Consider the following 14867-nt stretch of genomic DNA (forward strand, 5'->3'; position numbering starts at 1 on the left):
TCCCAGGGTCCAGGGGGGACAGAGTGACCCTGTGCTGCCAGCTGCCTGAATCACTCTGGCTCAGGGTGGGAAGGGGGCAGAGGTGGTGATGGAGAGAGCAGGACATGATGTGTGTGTGCAGCAGCAGCTGAGCTGCCTCTAGCCCCGGCTCCCTGCACCCTGCATCTCACTCTGGGACCAGGAATTGCTGTTGCCAATGTGGTGCCTCCCTTGGTGCAGGCTGAGCCGGGATGGGAGGGGAGGATCTGCCCAGGCTGCCAAGGTGAAGTCTGGGGAGTGTCAAATGCCATCATTCTGCCTTTATTTGATTATCTTCACATCTCATTCAAAAGAACAGACTTTTTAAAAATAAAGTGCCCAGTGGAGCCAGGCCTTTGGGTAGATAAATGCATATCTGTAACATTGTCTTACCACAAACACAGCAAGTGAACAGGAGCTTTCCCTGGGCTGGAGGTAATCGGCAGGACTGGCACTTCGTACAGAGAAGTAGCAAACTACAGACCACGTACCACAACACGCGGGGGCCTCACTCCCGCGGGAGCTTCCGTTTGGTTTTTTATACAAACCGATAGAATAAAAAAAACCAGAGTGTGTAGTAGAATTATCCAGCAACAAAAATGGTAGAAAGGATCTGTACCTGATTTATGAAAGCAGCATCTCAGCAAGGTGCGGTGGCGGCATGCGCGGCCGGTGTGCAGTATTGCTGGGCGGCGCGGCCGGCGCTCGTGGCTCTCTCTGCGTGGCGAAGCGAGCAAAGCAGCGGGTCAGCTACACGGGTGGCAGCAGCAGAGGGGTGCCCCCGGCCAGAGGGAGGGTGGGCACCGGGCCTGGGGCTCCCCGGCAGAGTGGCAGAGGCCGGGCAGGGTTTGGCAGCTGTGGAGGCCTCCGGCGTGGGGGCTGTCGGTGTATCCGGGGCGAGCGAGGCTGGGGCTCGGCGCATCGTGGCCGCGCTCCGGGGCCGGGCGGTGGCGGCCGTGGGGAGGAGGTGGCGCTCGGTCCGCCCCGGTGCGGTCAGTCTGAAGGCGGGTGTTGGCAGTTCAGGTGTGCTCGGCCTTTTGGTCCCGCGGCGCTCGCTCATTGCCGGGCGGCTCCCGGGGCTGTGAGCCCGTCCCACCCCCGGCCCCGTTAGTCCCCTCTCGGCTCCTCCAGGATCTGGGGCAGGTTCTGTTCCTTGCGTGCCGCCGGCGGTTTGGCGGCACCGCCGTAATCCTGGATGGCCTTGGGCTCGTTGGTGTGGTAAGAGCCCTTGTAGCGGTGGTGGTAGAAGTAGAGCAGCACCAGCAGCCCTGACAGCAGCAGGAGCAGGAAGATCACGACTGCGGGGAAGAGACGGCAGTGAGGGACTGGGGAGGGGCCGCAGGGCCGTGCCAGTGGGGAATAGCAGCCAGAGGCTTCACTTACACCCAATGATGATCCCAATCCAGCCGTCGTCGTGCACGTGGGGGAACTCTGCAGAGACAGAGGAGGCAGCTGAGACCAGGCTGCAGCAAGGTCTCATGCTGGAGCTCCCCTTCTGCAGCTGGTGCTTGGCGAGGGCTCCATCCCCACCAGGGTCCCACCACAGCACCCACCTGTGGCCATGTACCAGGGGTCCATCTCAGGAGGGATAAGGATGGTGCTGAGGGGGAGCATTGAGGCACAGCTCGACTCCACCAATTCCCCCCGGATGCTGTAGGGCCGCAGGGGACTGGTGGGGTGGAAGATGGCTTTGAGGGGCACGAGAGTGTTGAATTTCACCCCTGAGAGGCAGCCTGAGAAGCCGGGTGTGTTGTAACGCTGGATCTCGGGGTCAATCACGCCAGTTTCTGTGGGGCCACAGAAGGAGATTACTCATCCCTCTCAGAGGGCAAGGGCCATGCTGTGCAGAGGAGACCCCAGAGACCCCAGCATGGGCAGGACCCAGCTCACCCATCACACGACCCAGGTACAGGTTTTTGGGTGAGTCCAGCTTGCTGTCCACAAACAGGGAAAACTGCTGCTCCATGACGGGGAGATAGTCCACCTGGGAGAAGGTGCACAGCATCAGTGCCCACAGAGCCACCCTGCCCATGCCCTCTCCCAGGCTGACCTGAAGCCCCCAGGCCTCACTGGGAGGGTGCCCCAGCGCAAACCTGGGTGTAGAGTGTGCGGTGCAGGCGGGTGATATTGACACGGTGGGGCCGCCCATCTGTCACTGGCTTGTTGGTGAGAGTGAAGACGTAGGGGCTGGTGCCCAGCTGGTAGCGCAGCTGCAGGCTCCCTGTGGGCAGCACAGGGCTGTCAGCAGGGCTGCACCTCTCAGTGGGCACGTCCAGCCCATCTACAGGCTCGGAAAGTGGCACCCACGGGGCAGGGGGCCTTGCCCTCACCATCATCCTTGATGAGCACGGCCATATAGTCCTTGACGAAGGTGCTGACGTAGAGCAGCACGGCAGGTGCTGAGGTGGTGCTGAAGCTGAAGCTGACCTCCTCGCTGGTGAGGTTGTAGCCAGGCAGGGGCTGCCAGGGGCTGCTCACAATGCTGGCAAACTCACGGGCGGCGTACAGCGACATGGGCAGGATGTTGTACCGCACCCAGGTGCCCTCCTCGAAGTACCCACCGATATCTGCAGGGGAGCCCACGGCGTGAGAGAGAGGAGCGCCGGCTCCTCAGCCCCTCCCACCCCGCGGAGCGCTGCCACTCACCGTGGTTGCAGAAGGGCCCGGTGAAGGCGGAGACGCTGCAGTTGCAGGTGTAGTGGCTGTAGCGCTCCACGCAGAGCCCGCTGTTCTGGCAGGGCACCGGCGGGTCCTGGCAGTAGCCGGTGCAGTTGACCCTCACGCCTTCCGTCTCGTTAGCTTTGCCCTCCAGGTTGAGCGTGACCCCGTTCATCCGCAGCGCCCGCAGGCACCCCAGGAACGGGCGCATCTTGTGCTCTGCCGCGCCTGCAGCGGGGCCGACACTGAGTGCCCTGTGGCACCTGGGCACCTGGGGGTGCAGGGATGTTGCCAGGGGCTCTCACCGACGTAGAGGGGCCGGTCAAATTCCAGGCGGACGAAGCTCTGTGGGGGGAATGGCCGCACCACCCAGGGCAGTTTGTCCACCCGCAGCCGGGCCAGCTTGACGTTGAGCTCAGCCTTCACCTGGTGCCACTCATCGTCGTTCCAGGGTACCACCGACCGCACCGTCAGGTTCTCGTCCCCATTCCCGATGTCAAATATAAACGCCACGTCCCTGGTGGCTGCAAGGACACGGTGCTGAGAAGATGCCCCAGCCCTTCTGCCCCCAACAGCCCTGCAGCCTCTGGCCCCCCCGTACTGTTGAGCTCAATGCGGATGTAGTTTCGGTAGCCTGGGTTCTCCAGGAAGACTCCGGACTGGGCAGTGGTCTTGAAGTAGAAGGAAATGTCAAGGCTGTGGTTGGCTTGGAAGGTAGGGAAGATCAGGGCTGCACCCCTGTTGAAGGAGACGGTGTTCCAGGTGTTGCCTGTGGGGAACAGGAGGGGCAGTGAGGGATGGGCAGGGTCCCTCCATGTGGGACGCCTCCATGTAGGCACTCTGCAGGCAGGGGATGTTCTGTGGGGCCGCTCACTTACGGTCTCCATAGCACCGTAGGGGCCCCAGCACGAACTGGGCTTCAGAGCCAGTGCGGTTGGTGTCTCCAACCACAACCTGGGTGACAGGCAGGTGGTCCACAAAGGTCAGCAGGCCCTTGTCTGTCCTCCTGCAAATGTGAGTGCATCAGAGGGGCCATGAGGTGTTTCTGTCCCTTCACCAGCCCACAACCCTGTTACACCCATCTGAGTGCCCCAGAGTCTGTGCCCCGCCATGACTGCAGTCCCCACCCACAGCTCCTGTTCCACAGCTGCCACCACTCACCAAATTGCATGGTCAGCATCACAGTTGCAGAAGTACTGGGGGTCAGCACAGTTCTTTTCCAGCCCGCAGGCGCAGCGCTGGATGCCCGGGCGGGAGCCCCCCCAGTAGTAGTGCCGCTCATCGTTCCGACCCATCCAGAAGCTGAAGGGCAGCCCAGCTGCAGGCAGGGAGGAGGGTCAGGACACTGTCCCGTGTCACAGCCCTGCAGTGCAGCCATGCAGCACCGACCCACAGCCCTGCAGTGCAGCCATGCAGCACCAACCCCCTTCTCCCGGCGCTCACAGGGGGTGTTGAGCAGGCGGGAGTTGTAGCAGTGCAGCTCAATGCGCTGCTCGCAGTACTCAGAGGCGTTGGCCAGGGCTGAGACCTCAGCCCAGGAGGCGTTCCAGTACTCCACGGCCCCCAGGTAGGGCTGGTCCACGCTGGAGCCCGTCACCCGTGTGGCGTAGTGACGGTTGTGCCGGATGATGGTCCACGCTCGGTCCTCTGCAGTGAAAGGGGAGCTTTAGGACTTGACCCCTAGGACACCCCTGCTCCAGGGGCATCAGACAGAGGTCCCCTCTGCCCTCCTGCTACCCCCACCTCGGATGTCACAATACACTGTGAAGGGTTTCAGTGGCCCACTGCCATCTGGGTCGATGGTGTAGTTGCCCGAGGTCTTCCCGCTGACCCGGTAAGCATCACATGTTTCCTTGTAAAGGGCTGGAAGAAAAGAATGGAGAGGAGGTCAGTGCAAGGGAGGCACCAGGCAGGAGTAAGGGCTGCAGGTGCCCCTACTGCCCCTGACCCACAAGGCTCCAGGCTCACATTTGTGGCAGGTCTCCCCCTTGTACCCTGTCAGGTCGCAGATGCACATGAAGTCATCCCAGGACTGGATACAGCGGCTGTCATGCTCACACAGGTTGGGGGTGCACCTGAGGGCACAGAGAGCTCCTGTCACAGCACCAGCACAGCCCCCACAATGTCCCCCACTCCCAGGCAGCACCATCAATACCTGTCTGTGATCCCACAGACGTTGAAGAACACGTTGTGGTACTGTGCCAGCCGTTGCAGTGCCAGCAGCTCCACGTCCACGGGCTGCATGTCTACGTTCAGCATCTGCAGGCAGCCGTGGAAAGCCGTCTGGTTTGACCGGCAGCCAGTGACTGAGGCCGGCTTGGGGCAGCCTGCAAGACAGATGGGGGTGAGCAGCCCTGAGGCACCCATTGCCCCAGACCCTGCCCTGCTGCCCACCTCCAAAGAAGTACTGGCTGCCAGTGCGTAGCTGGAAGGGGTGCGCCACCCGGAACTCAGCACCATCGTCATCGTCAATGGTCACCACAGCTGAGCCCTCCCGTGCCACCAGGTGCACCGAGTGCCAGAAGCCATCATTCAGGCGATGCCCTGTGCAGAGAGGTGTAGGGGGATAGAATGTAGGTAAATAAAGGTAGTATAGAAAGTAATCTTACCCCCTAAAGAGTTGCAGCTGGGTTAATTATTAAAGATTAGGAGCAGGCCTGATTTTAACAGGCCACAGCTGTAGCCAATAATAAGAAGAGTGTTATAAAAGAGTGGATTGGTTGGTTGAGGGGAACTGGAGTCAGTTGGCTACTGTGAGAAGAAGGAAGAGTCAGTGCCTAGAGGAGATGCCTATGAGAAACATCAAGGAGGTACAAAACTCCAGCAATATGGAACTCTTGCAATGTAATGACAATAGAACTCTTGCAATATAATAACAACAGAGAGGAAGGTGCTTGGGGACGCTCCACTGCCAGCCTGACCCCCCAGCCCACCTGCAGCAAACTCCAGCTTCTTCTTGCCAGGCTGGGCGATGGAGACATTGACCTGCCCCTCGCTCAGCACCATCTCCAGGGAGCCCAGGCGGTCAGAAAAGCCGGTGTAGAGCAGGAGGCCAACGGTGTCCCAGGAGCGGAAGCGGAAGCTGACGGCCAGGCGGTTCCTCCGTGGGATCCCCGGCACCCGCACGTAGTTGTTGATGCCAGCAAAGGTGATGGGGCTGGTCAGCTGGTCCTGGCAGTAGTGGCCCACATTGCCCTAGGAGCGACCATGGGAGGGGTGAGGAAGGGAATGTCCCCCTCTCATCCCCATAGTGGTGGCCTCAATCGTGCCCAATTGATCCCAATGCCTGGCAGAGCCAGGCAGGCGCCCCAGGCCAGGGACAACCTTGCAGGGTCAATCCGGCACCGCCTGGCTGAGCACGGCCGCTGCCTGGCCCCACATCACCCCACAGCGGGCAGGGAGCCCAGTCCCAGGGAAGGGGGTACCCCACAGTGGGGCTAAGGATGCCCAGGGGTCTCCCCACAGCAGGGAGAGAAGGGGCCACCCCCCAGGCTGGACCTCAAAGCGAATGTTGGGCCGCCGGTGCCGGGCCAGGTCGGCGACGTTGACCCCGTTGAACATGATGTTCTCCACACAGCCCCGGAAGTTCTGCCGGTATGTGAGGTGCTGCTTGTCGTGGTCGATCACCCCTCCAAAGAACACCTGGCAGGCAGAGGGAGGGTGTCAACCCCTCTCTGGAGGACACCATCAACATCCTGGCAGCCCCTGCCCAGTGCACCCACCTCAGTTTCGAGGTCAAGCTGGTCGAAGGTGCCTCGGCAGCGGAAGCGCTTGACCTCCCCGTCCAGCGTCAGGTTGACGTAGTGGCCCAAACGCTCGATGTGCAAGGAGTGCCAGTGCTGGTCATCCAGGAGGCTGCCCACGGCCACCGTGGTGTGGCCCTCAGTGGCGTGCAGTGGGCTGCTGCCTGGGGAGGACCAGCATCAGCCCGTGGCCCCCTGGCCCCACGCCCCCAGCCCCTGGTCCCGGCTCACCTAAGCTGATGTGCAGGAGGAGCTGGGCCTGTTTGAGCTCCACTGTGATGTAGTCACCCTGGGAGCCCTCCCCGTGCATCAGCACCCCATCCTGCTCCAGTGTCTTGAAGTTGAAGGAGATGTCATCCTCGAAGGTGCTGACCCTCTTGGCTCGGAAACGGTAGGAGATGGCATCGTCCCCATCAAAGTAGAGCACGTGGGACCCTGGGGAGAGCAGAGCAGCCCCAGCCATGTCACTGCCTGCAGCAGCAGGTGCCCTGGTATGGGGAACACACCCTTCTGCTGCCACGGCTGCAGAGTGTTTGGGCACAACCCCCTCTGAGAGAGGTTTGCCAGAGCCAGGATCCCACCAGGCAGGGCTGCTGGAGCCCCTGGCCAGGTACTCACGGTAGGGGCAGCCATAGAGGCCCAGGCGCAGCCCAATCTTCCCACGCGGGTTCCAGGCCACGGGAATGATGCGAATGTACCGTGCAAGGATGGGGTAATGCAGGTCGTGCCGCACCACCCCGCTCTCGTTCACGTTCCCAAAGAATGTCTGGGGATGAAGGGTCACTGTCAACACCTTGCTCTGAGTCAGGGGTCTCTACCCACCTCAGAGAGCCCCCCCCCACCGGGGCTCCCCCCTACCCAGTTGCTGCCCTGCTGGAAGAAGGGTTTCCAGCTGGTGGGGTGGTCTCCATAGAGCACGATGTAGCGTGTAAGCCAGTCGTAGGTGTTGAAGGTTCCCTGCGTGGCCACTGCGTTGATCCGGTGCTTTTGCATCAGGTCGATCTGGAGCCAGGGCTGCTTGTCCCGGGGGTCGGGGGACCAGCCGCTGGTGCCTGCGGGGGGAGCAGCTCAGCGCCTGCGGCTGCTTGCTCGGCACCACCACAGCACCTGACCGGGCCCCTCAGCCCCGCGAGAGGCAAAACCCGGCCGGGGACACCCCCTGCCCACGTCCCCTGCGGGGAGACTCACTGTGCAGACGGGCGAAGCTGGCCGAGTAGAAGATGTTATATCTGGAGGAGGCACCGATGGAGTAGGAGTAAAGGGGAGCAACGAGCTCATCATAGCAGGGTCCTGAGGGGAGAACGGAGTTGGGGGCGGCCAGGGAGCGCGGAGCTGGGCAGTGTCCCTGTGGGAGCTCCCCAGCCCTGGGGACCCCGAGGGCTCCGGGGCTCCCGAGGGCCGGCGGAGCGGCGGGCCCGCTTTGCTCTCCCCTCCCACTGCAGCGGAGCTGACACACCTCTGCGGGCCCGGCGCCGGCACCAGCCGCCTCCGCACTGACGTGGGCGACGGGACCCCCGCTCTGCCCCGCCCCGGCGGGGAACGATCCCGCGTGGGATCCCGGGGGATCCCGTGCGAACCCTCGCAGCACCGGCAGAAGACCCTTCGGAGGGGCCGGGGTCCCAAACCTCTTTCAGGGTCCCTTACCGGGTCAGACGGAGCGCGGGGAGCTCAGGAGCATCCCCAGCTCTCTCTGTAGGATCCGTGCTGCATCAACCCCCGGCCCACCGCCCCCCGACTCTGCCCTCTCCTGTACCACCGACCCCCGCCTCGATGCCCCTTCGTCCCGGCCCCGGAGGAGGGACCGCGGGCGCCGTCTCAGGGGGCCACGGGGGGCTGCCCGGTGCGACCAGGGCCTCGCCGATTCCCGTTCCCGAGCGGCTGCCCCCAGCCCCGGTACGGGGTCGGGCCCTGTGCAGCCCCGCGGCGGGGCCAGCCCGGCGGGCGGCGGCGCTGACCGAGGTTCTGGCAGAGCCCGCAGGTCCCACGGGGCGTCCCCGCTCTCCTCGGCATGCCGGGGCATTCCGGGGCATCCCGCACCCTCGGGGCGTCCCGGTTGTCCCGGGTCCCCAGGGGCTGCGGCCGGCGGGGGGGCTGCGGCGGGGCCGCCCCGGGCGGGGCGCGGTCGGCGGGAGAGCCCGGACGGCCGCGTCCGGCGGTGACCTTGGGAACCATGCGAACAGGGGCAGCGGAGGATCCCGAGGGATGCCGGGGGGGGTGCCCGGGGAAGAAGAGGGGACGCCCGAGGGAACGGAGGATGCGGGGACTGCTCGGGGATGCGCGGACGGGGCGGCGGGCGCGGTCCCGCAGTGCGGAGCGGCCGCTGCCGGGACTGCGGCCCCACTTACGTGCGAGGCAGCCGGGACCGGGGCGCAGGAAGCCGGCGCAGGCGGCGAGCAAGAGCCCGAAGAGGCGGCGGGCGCTCATGCTGCGCGCCCCGAGCGCCCTCGGCGCCGCCGCTCCCGGTGCTGCAGCCGCGCGGCGGAGCGGGGCCGGCGGCTCCGCCCACGGGGCGGGAGGGAACCGGGCCGGGCCGGGCGCGGCGCAGAGCCCCGGCCACCCCCGCCGCGCCCCCGGCAGATGCTCCGCCCGGGAGGGAGCTCGATTTCCCCACTCCTCGGCACGGCGAGCGGCGCCGGGCTGCGCCGGGGCTCTGTGAGTGCGGTACCGGCGCACCGGGAGGCTGTGCGGGAGCTCCCCGGGCACCCCCGGTCGGTTCCCAGGCAGTGCCCGGTCCAGCCGCCGCTCGGGGAGGGTCGGAGCGGTGCCCGCAGCCCCCCCGCAGCAGATGTGGAGGGTTTGTAATCAAGCCGTGGATTAAGGCCTGCAGGTCTCAGGGTCGCCGCTCTCTCCAGTGGTGCAGAAGAAGGGATTTAGTTCGTATCTGCTCTCAACCACCCCCAGACGCCCACAGAGGGGTTTGGGGGGGCTGGTGCCTGCGTGCCCTACATACCCCACAGCCCCGAGGGAGCAGGAGTCCTGCTGTCCCAGGGGCCTGGAGCAGTCCCGGGGGACGGGGATGCCCCAGCAGCTGCTGGCTCCAGGCTGGCTCCAGGCAGGAGCAGGAGCACGGCCAGGCTGTGCCCAGCTCTGCACCGGTGGCTCCAGACCTGGCAGAATGTGCCAGGCTGGCTGCCCGGGCAGGGCAGCACCGCAATCAGCTGGGGCAGCCGGGGCTGAGCCTGGGCAGGGAGAGAGAATAGAAAGCCCCAGGTGTGGCAGGGATGTGGGACACCTGGCAGTGCACCAGTTCTGCTACCAGGAGCTGGAACTGTAAGCTGAGGGCGTTGGCACCTTCCCTCCTGGCCCCCAGACCTGGCAGTGCCCACAGGTCCATCCCAGGAGAGGCACAGCCTCCCTGGCCTTATCCTGCCACCCTGTCTGCTCTCAGCCCCACATCCTGACCCTGTGCTGGGCCAGATCTGTGACAGCCCCAACAGGGATGTGCAGAATCCCTGCTCTGCACCCACAGACTGGCCCCAGGACCCTCCTCCCTCCCCTTCCCCCCAGATGCAGGGTGCAGGAAGGCACCCCCAGAGCCAGCACAGGGCAGAGAGCTGCAGTTGGCATCCCTGCACTGCAGAAAGAGCAGGAGAGGGGGAAAGAGAACATCCAGCAAAGAGCCCTGGGGGCCCCCTGGATGCTGGGGGCACCTGTCCTGGCTGCTCTTGATCCCGGGTGCAGCAGCTCCTCAGCCCCACAGGGAGCAGCCAGGATCCTGTCTGGAGGCAGCAGGAGGGCCGAGGCAGAGTGGAGATAAGCCATGGCAAAGACAGCTGGAGCTGGGAGAAAGGGGGATTGAGGGATTATGGCCAGGAGCCCATCAAAGCTAGGGATCAATCTTCTCCCCCCCGAGGAGAGGAAATGGGGCCTCTGCCCCACAGGAACTAATCTGCTTTTTAATGAGGAGCTGGGAATTGTGTTGTCAACAACCAGCAACAGCCCTGCCCAGCACTGTGGGGATGCAGCACCAGGCTGGGAGCCCTGGGCGAGTGCTCTGCACCAGCAGCCACCCAGCTTCTGGAACCACCACGTTTGCCATCAGGAAAAGACAACCCTAGGCCAGGCAGGGCTCTACCAACCCTGCCTGAGGAGCAGCCTGCCTGTGCCCAGCTCGGTGCCAGCCCACAGCAGCTCCCACTCCGTTCATTCTCTCTGGTCCTGCAGAAGCCAACAACAGCCCTGGGGTGGGCTGGGGTTTCCTGCATGTGCTGGATGCCCTCGGCCAGCCCCTGCTCCCCTGGCTGGGTGCTCCCAGGTTTGTCCTGCACACCCACACGACAGAGACTGAGCAGAGCTGCTATTTCTGTCCCCAGCATGCAGATGTAGCACGTGCACCAAGTAAAAGATTCGTTATAGGGCCACAGGGGGGTCACACCTGCCTTGCCTTCCACCCCAGGGCTGGATACGTGCTCTGTATTTTCCATTTTGGGAGCTGCACGTGGTCAAACCACAGGTTAGAAAGAGCTGAGACACCAACAGCTTCAGATCCAGCAGCCAGGAGAAAGGCTCTGCTGTGCAATGACAGAGCAGGTAAGGGGCCTCCAGGGTGAGGGGTGTGCTGGGAGCCAGGCAGGACCCCCCCTATCACTGGCTTTTCTTAATTTTTTAGTGAGTCCTGTGGGTTTAGACTGAAAGGCAAAACCCTGGGGAATCAGGGCAGTGCCTGGTGCTCCAGGCCCGTGGGGCCCTGAGCAGGAAAGGGTCTGGAGGAGCTGCTGGAGAGTCAACCTGCCCTGGGTTCTGATCCCAGCTGTGGCCCCAGAGCAGCTGAGGGGCCCAAGCCCAGCTGCCTGGGCTCACTGACAGGGGCCAGAGCGAAATTGCTGTTATGAGGCTATGATGAGTCAGAAAGTGTCAGATCCTGATCTCCAGGTCAGTGGGGGCCCAACTGACCAGTGCCAGGCTGTACCAGGCTGCAGCACCGTCCTGCTGCCCCAGAGGGGTGAGCAGCTGGGAGGTGGGAGCACTGTGCTCCCTGTGTGGGGCAGGAGCTCCCTACCTGGGAACAGGACCAGGCAGTGCAAGGCCGTGCCCACTCTGGGGTCCCCAGCGTGGTGCATGGGGGCTTTGGGCACCTGGGGATGAGGGTGTGGATCCCCAGGACTCAACTGTCCAGGGCCACAGGCTGGGTGCTGAGCCCCAGAGCAGCTCCCTTGTACGTGCAAGGTGGGTTTGTGGGACAAGGTGTTGTGCTGGGGATGCTGTGGCTGGGGTCACGTCCTTCTACCAGCTCTGCTTTGAGAGGCTGCTCAGGAAGCCTCTGTGGTTGCTCTTGCAATGTCTGAAACCTGCAAAATTAACTGCTGCAGGGTGGGTGTGAGATAGAAACAAATCCCACAGGTAGAGCCCGGGGCTGGGGACTGCAACACACCCGGGCTGGGCTCCCTGTGGCGAGGCTGGGTGGAGGATGGCTGTCCCAGGTGTGGCTCTGCACCTCGTGGCCGGGCCACCCCTGCCGAGCCTCCCTCTGCACAGGTGACTCCCAGCTCCTTCTCAACAGAGCTGATGGCCACCACTGACTTCTACCTCTGGGAGGACGGGTACTCAGGAGAGGCCAGCATGTTGCCTGAGCTCTGTGAGAAGGAGGCAGTGCAGGGCTTTGCCCGCACCTTCCAGCCGGCCGTGTACCTGCTGCTCTCGCTGCTGGGCACAGTGGGGAACGGGCTGGTGCTGCTCACACACACCCGCTACCGCCAGGCACGCAGCGTCACCGATGTCTGCCTCCTGCACCTGGCTCTGTCCGACCTCCTGCTGCTCCTGACGCTGCCCTTCGCCATCCTCGACACGCTGCGGGGCTGGTCCCCGGCCACAGCCGCCTGCAAGGCGCTGCAGGGTCTCTACGCCCTCAACTTCTACAGCGGCTTCCTCTTCCTCACCTTCATCAGCGTGGATCGCTACGTGGCCATCGTGCGGGTGCCGGCCGCCTGCCGCCTGCGCCCCCGGGCTCGCCGGCTCGGCTGCCTGGCAGCGGGGCTGGCCTGGGGGGTGGCCACGCTGCTGGCACTGCCCCAGTTCATCTACAGCCAGGCGGAGCAGCACCACGACCTCCGCCTCTGCCGTGTCGTCTTTCCCCGCGAGGTCTCACGGGCGGCCCGCGGTGCCACCAACCTGCTGCAGGTGGTGCTGGGCTTCGCGGTGCCCTGCCTGGTGATGACGAGCTCTTATGCAGCCGTGGCACGGACGCTGCTGGCGAGCCGCGGTGCCCAGCCCCAGCGGGCTCTGCGGGTGCTGCTGGCCCTGGTGCTCGTGTTTGTGGCCCTGCAGCTGCCCCACAGCCTGATGGTGCTGCTGGACGCGGCCGAGCTGCTGTTCCCCTGGGAGATGAGCTGCGCCCAGAGCCGCCGCAAGGACCTGGCGCTGCTGGTCACCGGCGGGCTGGCGTACCTGCGCTGCTGCCTCAACCCCCTGCTCTACGCCTTCCTCGGCCAGCGCTTCCGCCGGGAGCTGCGGCTGCTCGCCAGCGACTGTGTGGGCTCCCTCGGCCCGCGCTGCTCCGGCCGCCCCAGTCTCCGCCGGCGGTCATCGCTCTCCAGCTACTTGGACGTGATGTAGGAGCCCGGTGCCGCGGGGCTCGGTCCCTCCGCCACTCCGCGGGGACAGCCCCGTCCCGTGGGCACCGGGACACGGGCAGCACCGGGACAGCCCGCACGGTGCCTGCACACGCCTGGGCAGAGGGGAGAGCAGCCCCGCAGCGCCTGCACGCCCTGCGAGTGCCCGCACTGCCCGGCGACCCGCGGGGCTGCGGTCCCCGCACAGAGCCTGCAGTGTCACCGCGCCGCGGGCCGTGCCATGCTTGCGTGCTCCGGTGAGCAGGTTCGGTGGGTGCCAGGGAGGCAGCTGGCTCCCACCCTCACAATAAACCCCGAACGAGCTGGTTCCCACTCTCACAATAAACCTCGAACGAGTCCCGGTGGGCCAGCGCGGTCTCGGTGCGGGGGTTTTGCGGGCCCGAGGGCGGCTCCGTGGCCACGGGCACCGGCGGGCGGTGCCTGCAGGAGGCAGCAGAAGCTCGCGCTTCCTTGTCGCCCTCCGTTCGTCCCCGCCGCTGGAGGGACACGGAGCCCCCAGACAGGGGACAGCAGAGATCCTCGGAAAATCCCTCCTTGGGTCCTGCACCCCAGAGCGGGGGCAGAGGGAGGTTTGTCTCCCCTCCTTACTCCCCCCACGAGCTCCTGGGCCACGGCACATCCCGGCCCGGAGGCTCTGCGGCACCAAGGCCCTGCGCTGGGGATGGCCCGGCCCGGACACGTGGCGACCAACACATGAGCACGGGCTAGGACATGGCGAGCGACACTTGTCCCACGGGCTGGGACACGGTGCCATGGGCCGGCAGCGCCGGGGCCGTGTCCCATCACACGGCCTGGCTAAGGAAACGCTCCACAGTGAGGGAACAGGACTGGGCTTGGCTGTGGTGCAGCTGCTTCATGCAGAGAAGCACCTCCCGGTCCTGCCGGGGCTGCAGGCTACTTCCTGCTCACCCCCTGCTCTGTTTGGGATTAGCCCAGGGTTCCACAGGAAGAAGCCATTCCAGAAGCTTCACCCACTGCTGGGCCAGAAGCAGGTTACTGCTGACTCAGCAGCCACAGAGGTGGGGTGATGGGCCTCTGTCCCCCCCAGCCCTCGGTGGGGATCAAGAGCCAGATTCGGGCAGTTCTTGGCCAGACAGCGCAGCTACCCCTGCTGCCCACCCAGCCTGTGATCTGGGGTGGTCCCACTCCAGCCCTCCGACGCCCCCACGGCTGGTGGGCTCTGCTGGATGCTCGTGGCTGCACAGCCGGCCCCACACCAGGGGCTCAGCCCCAGGCACAATCCAGAGCAGGCTGCGTGGGAGGGGAGCTGGCAGCCGGAGCTTCCTGCCTGTGCATCCCAGCAGCCAGGCTCCCAGGGACGGCGCTGACCCAACAGCTGTAGCACAGCCAGAGCCTGAGCTCCTGGGGCCTGGGGAGCGGGACCAGAGCCTGGACACTGCCATGGCACCCATGGCTCGAGGGTGCCACAGACCCTCTGCCACTGGCTGAGCCCGGGGCTGAGCTGAGCCCACAGCTGTGGCACCAGGTGTGACACCACCATGAACGCCTTCCACCAGCTCCTTGGTGGAAAGTCGCTATGAGGGCCTGCAGGACAGGCCTGCCTGGGCATGGTGCCCTCCTGCCCACAGTGCCCTGCCCACGGTGCCCTCCTGCCCACGGTGCCCTCCTGCCCACGGTGTCCTGCCCCATGGTGTCCTGCCCACCGTGTCCTCCTGCCCACAGTGCCCTCCTGCTCATCGTGTCCTCCTGCCCACGGTGTTCTGCCCACGGTGCCCTCCTGCCCCACGGTGTCTCCTCCTGCCCCACGGTGTCCTCCTGCCCCACGGTGTCCTCCTGCCCAAGCACAGAGCCCACGGTGCTGCCCGCTGGCACAAACTTGGCTGAGTCGCCATGCTGGGACAGGCGCCAGTGCTGCCGG

General features: G+C 65.0%; 2 protein-coding genes across 2 annotated transcripts; one reads left to right on the forward strand and one right to left on the reverse strand.

Moving 5' to 3' along the window:
- Positions 1–284: 284 nt before the first annotated feature.
- On the reverse strand, positions 285–8939 carry CNTNAP1 (contactin associated protein 1). Its single transcript, XM_077190756.1, has 24 exons — positions 8765–8939; positions 7608–7709; positions 7278–7471; positions 7038–7185; positions 6651–6854; positions 6399–6583; positions 6175–6318; positions 5610–5871; positions 5071–5220; positions 4832–5003; positions 4645–4751; positions 4420–4539; positions 4120–4323; positions 3838–3994; positions 3555–3682; positions 3278–3445; positions 2982–3200; positions 2665–2904; positions 2349–2585; positions 2112–2239; positions 1909–2002; positions 1572–1805; positions 1402–1449; positions 285–1316 (listed from the first exon to the last, which is right to left on the reverse strand). Exons 1-24 carry the CDS (start codon positions 8841–8843, stop codon positions 1126–1128), a joined length of 3915 nt encoding a protein of 1304 aa, XP_077046871.1. The 5' UTR covers positions 8844–8939; the 3' UTR covers positions 285–1125.
- Positions 8940–10937: 1998 nt separating this feature from the next.
- On the forward strand, positions 10938–12971 carry CCR10 (C-C motif chemokine receptor 10). Its single transcript, XM_054649842.2, has 2 exons — positions 10938–10949; positions 11895–12971. Exons 1-2 carry the CDS (start codon positions 10938–10940, stop codon positions 12969–12971), a joined length of 1089 nt encoding a protein of 362 aa, XP_054505817.2.
- Positions 12972–14867: the final 1896 nt, after the last annotated feature.

The sequence above is a fragment of the Agelaius phoeniceus genome, chromosome 26, assembly GCF_051311805.1.
Source record: "Agelaius phoeniceus isolate bAgePho1 chromosome 26, bAgePho1.hap1, whole genome shotgun sequence".
Taxonomy (NCBI): Eukaryota; Metazoa; Chordata; class Aves; order Passeriformes; family Icteridae; genus Agelaius; species Agelaius phoeniceus.

Bases quoted from the DNA above. Each gene is read 5' to 3' on its own strand.
- CNTNAP1 (XM_077190756.1), bottom strand. From the start codon at position 8,843: ATGAGCGCCCGCCGCCTCTTCGGGCTCTTGCTCGCCGCCTGCGCCGGC. The intron at 5,872-6,174 runs GTCCAGCCTGGG...GGTCGCTCCTAG, and splicing joins GGCCCAACATTCGCTTTGAG to GGCAATGTGGGCCACTACTG. The intron at 1,450-1,571 runs GTGGGTGCTGTG...CTGTCTCTGCAG, and splicing joins CCCCTGGTACATGGCCACAG to AGTTCCCCCACGTGCACGAC.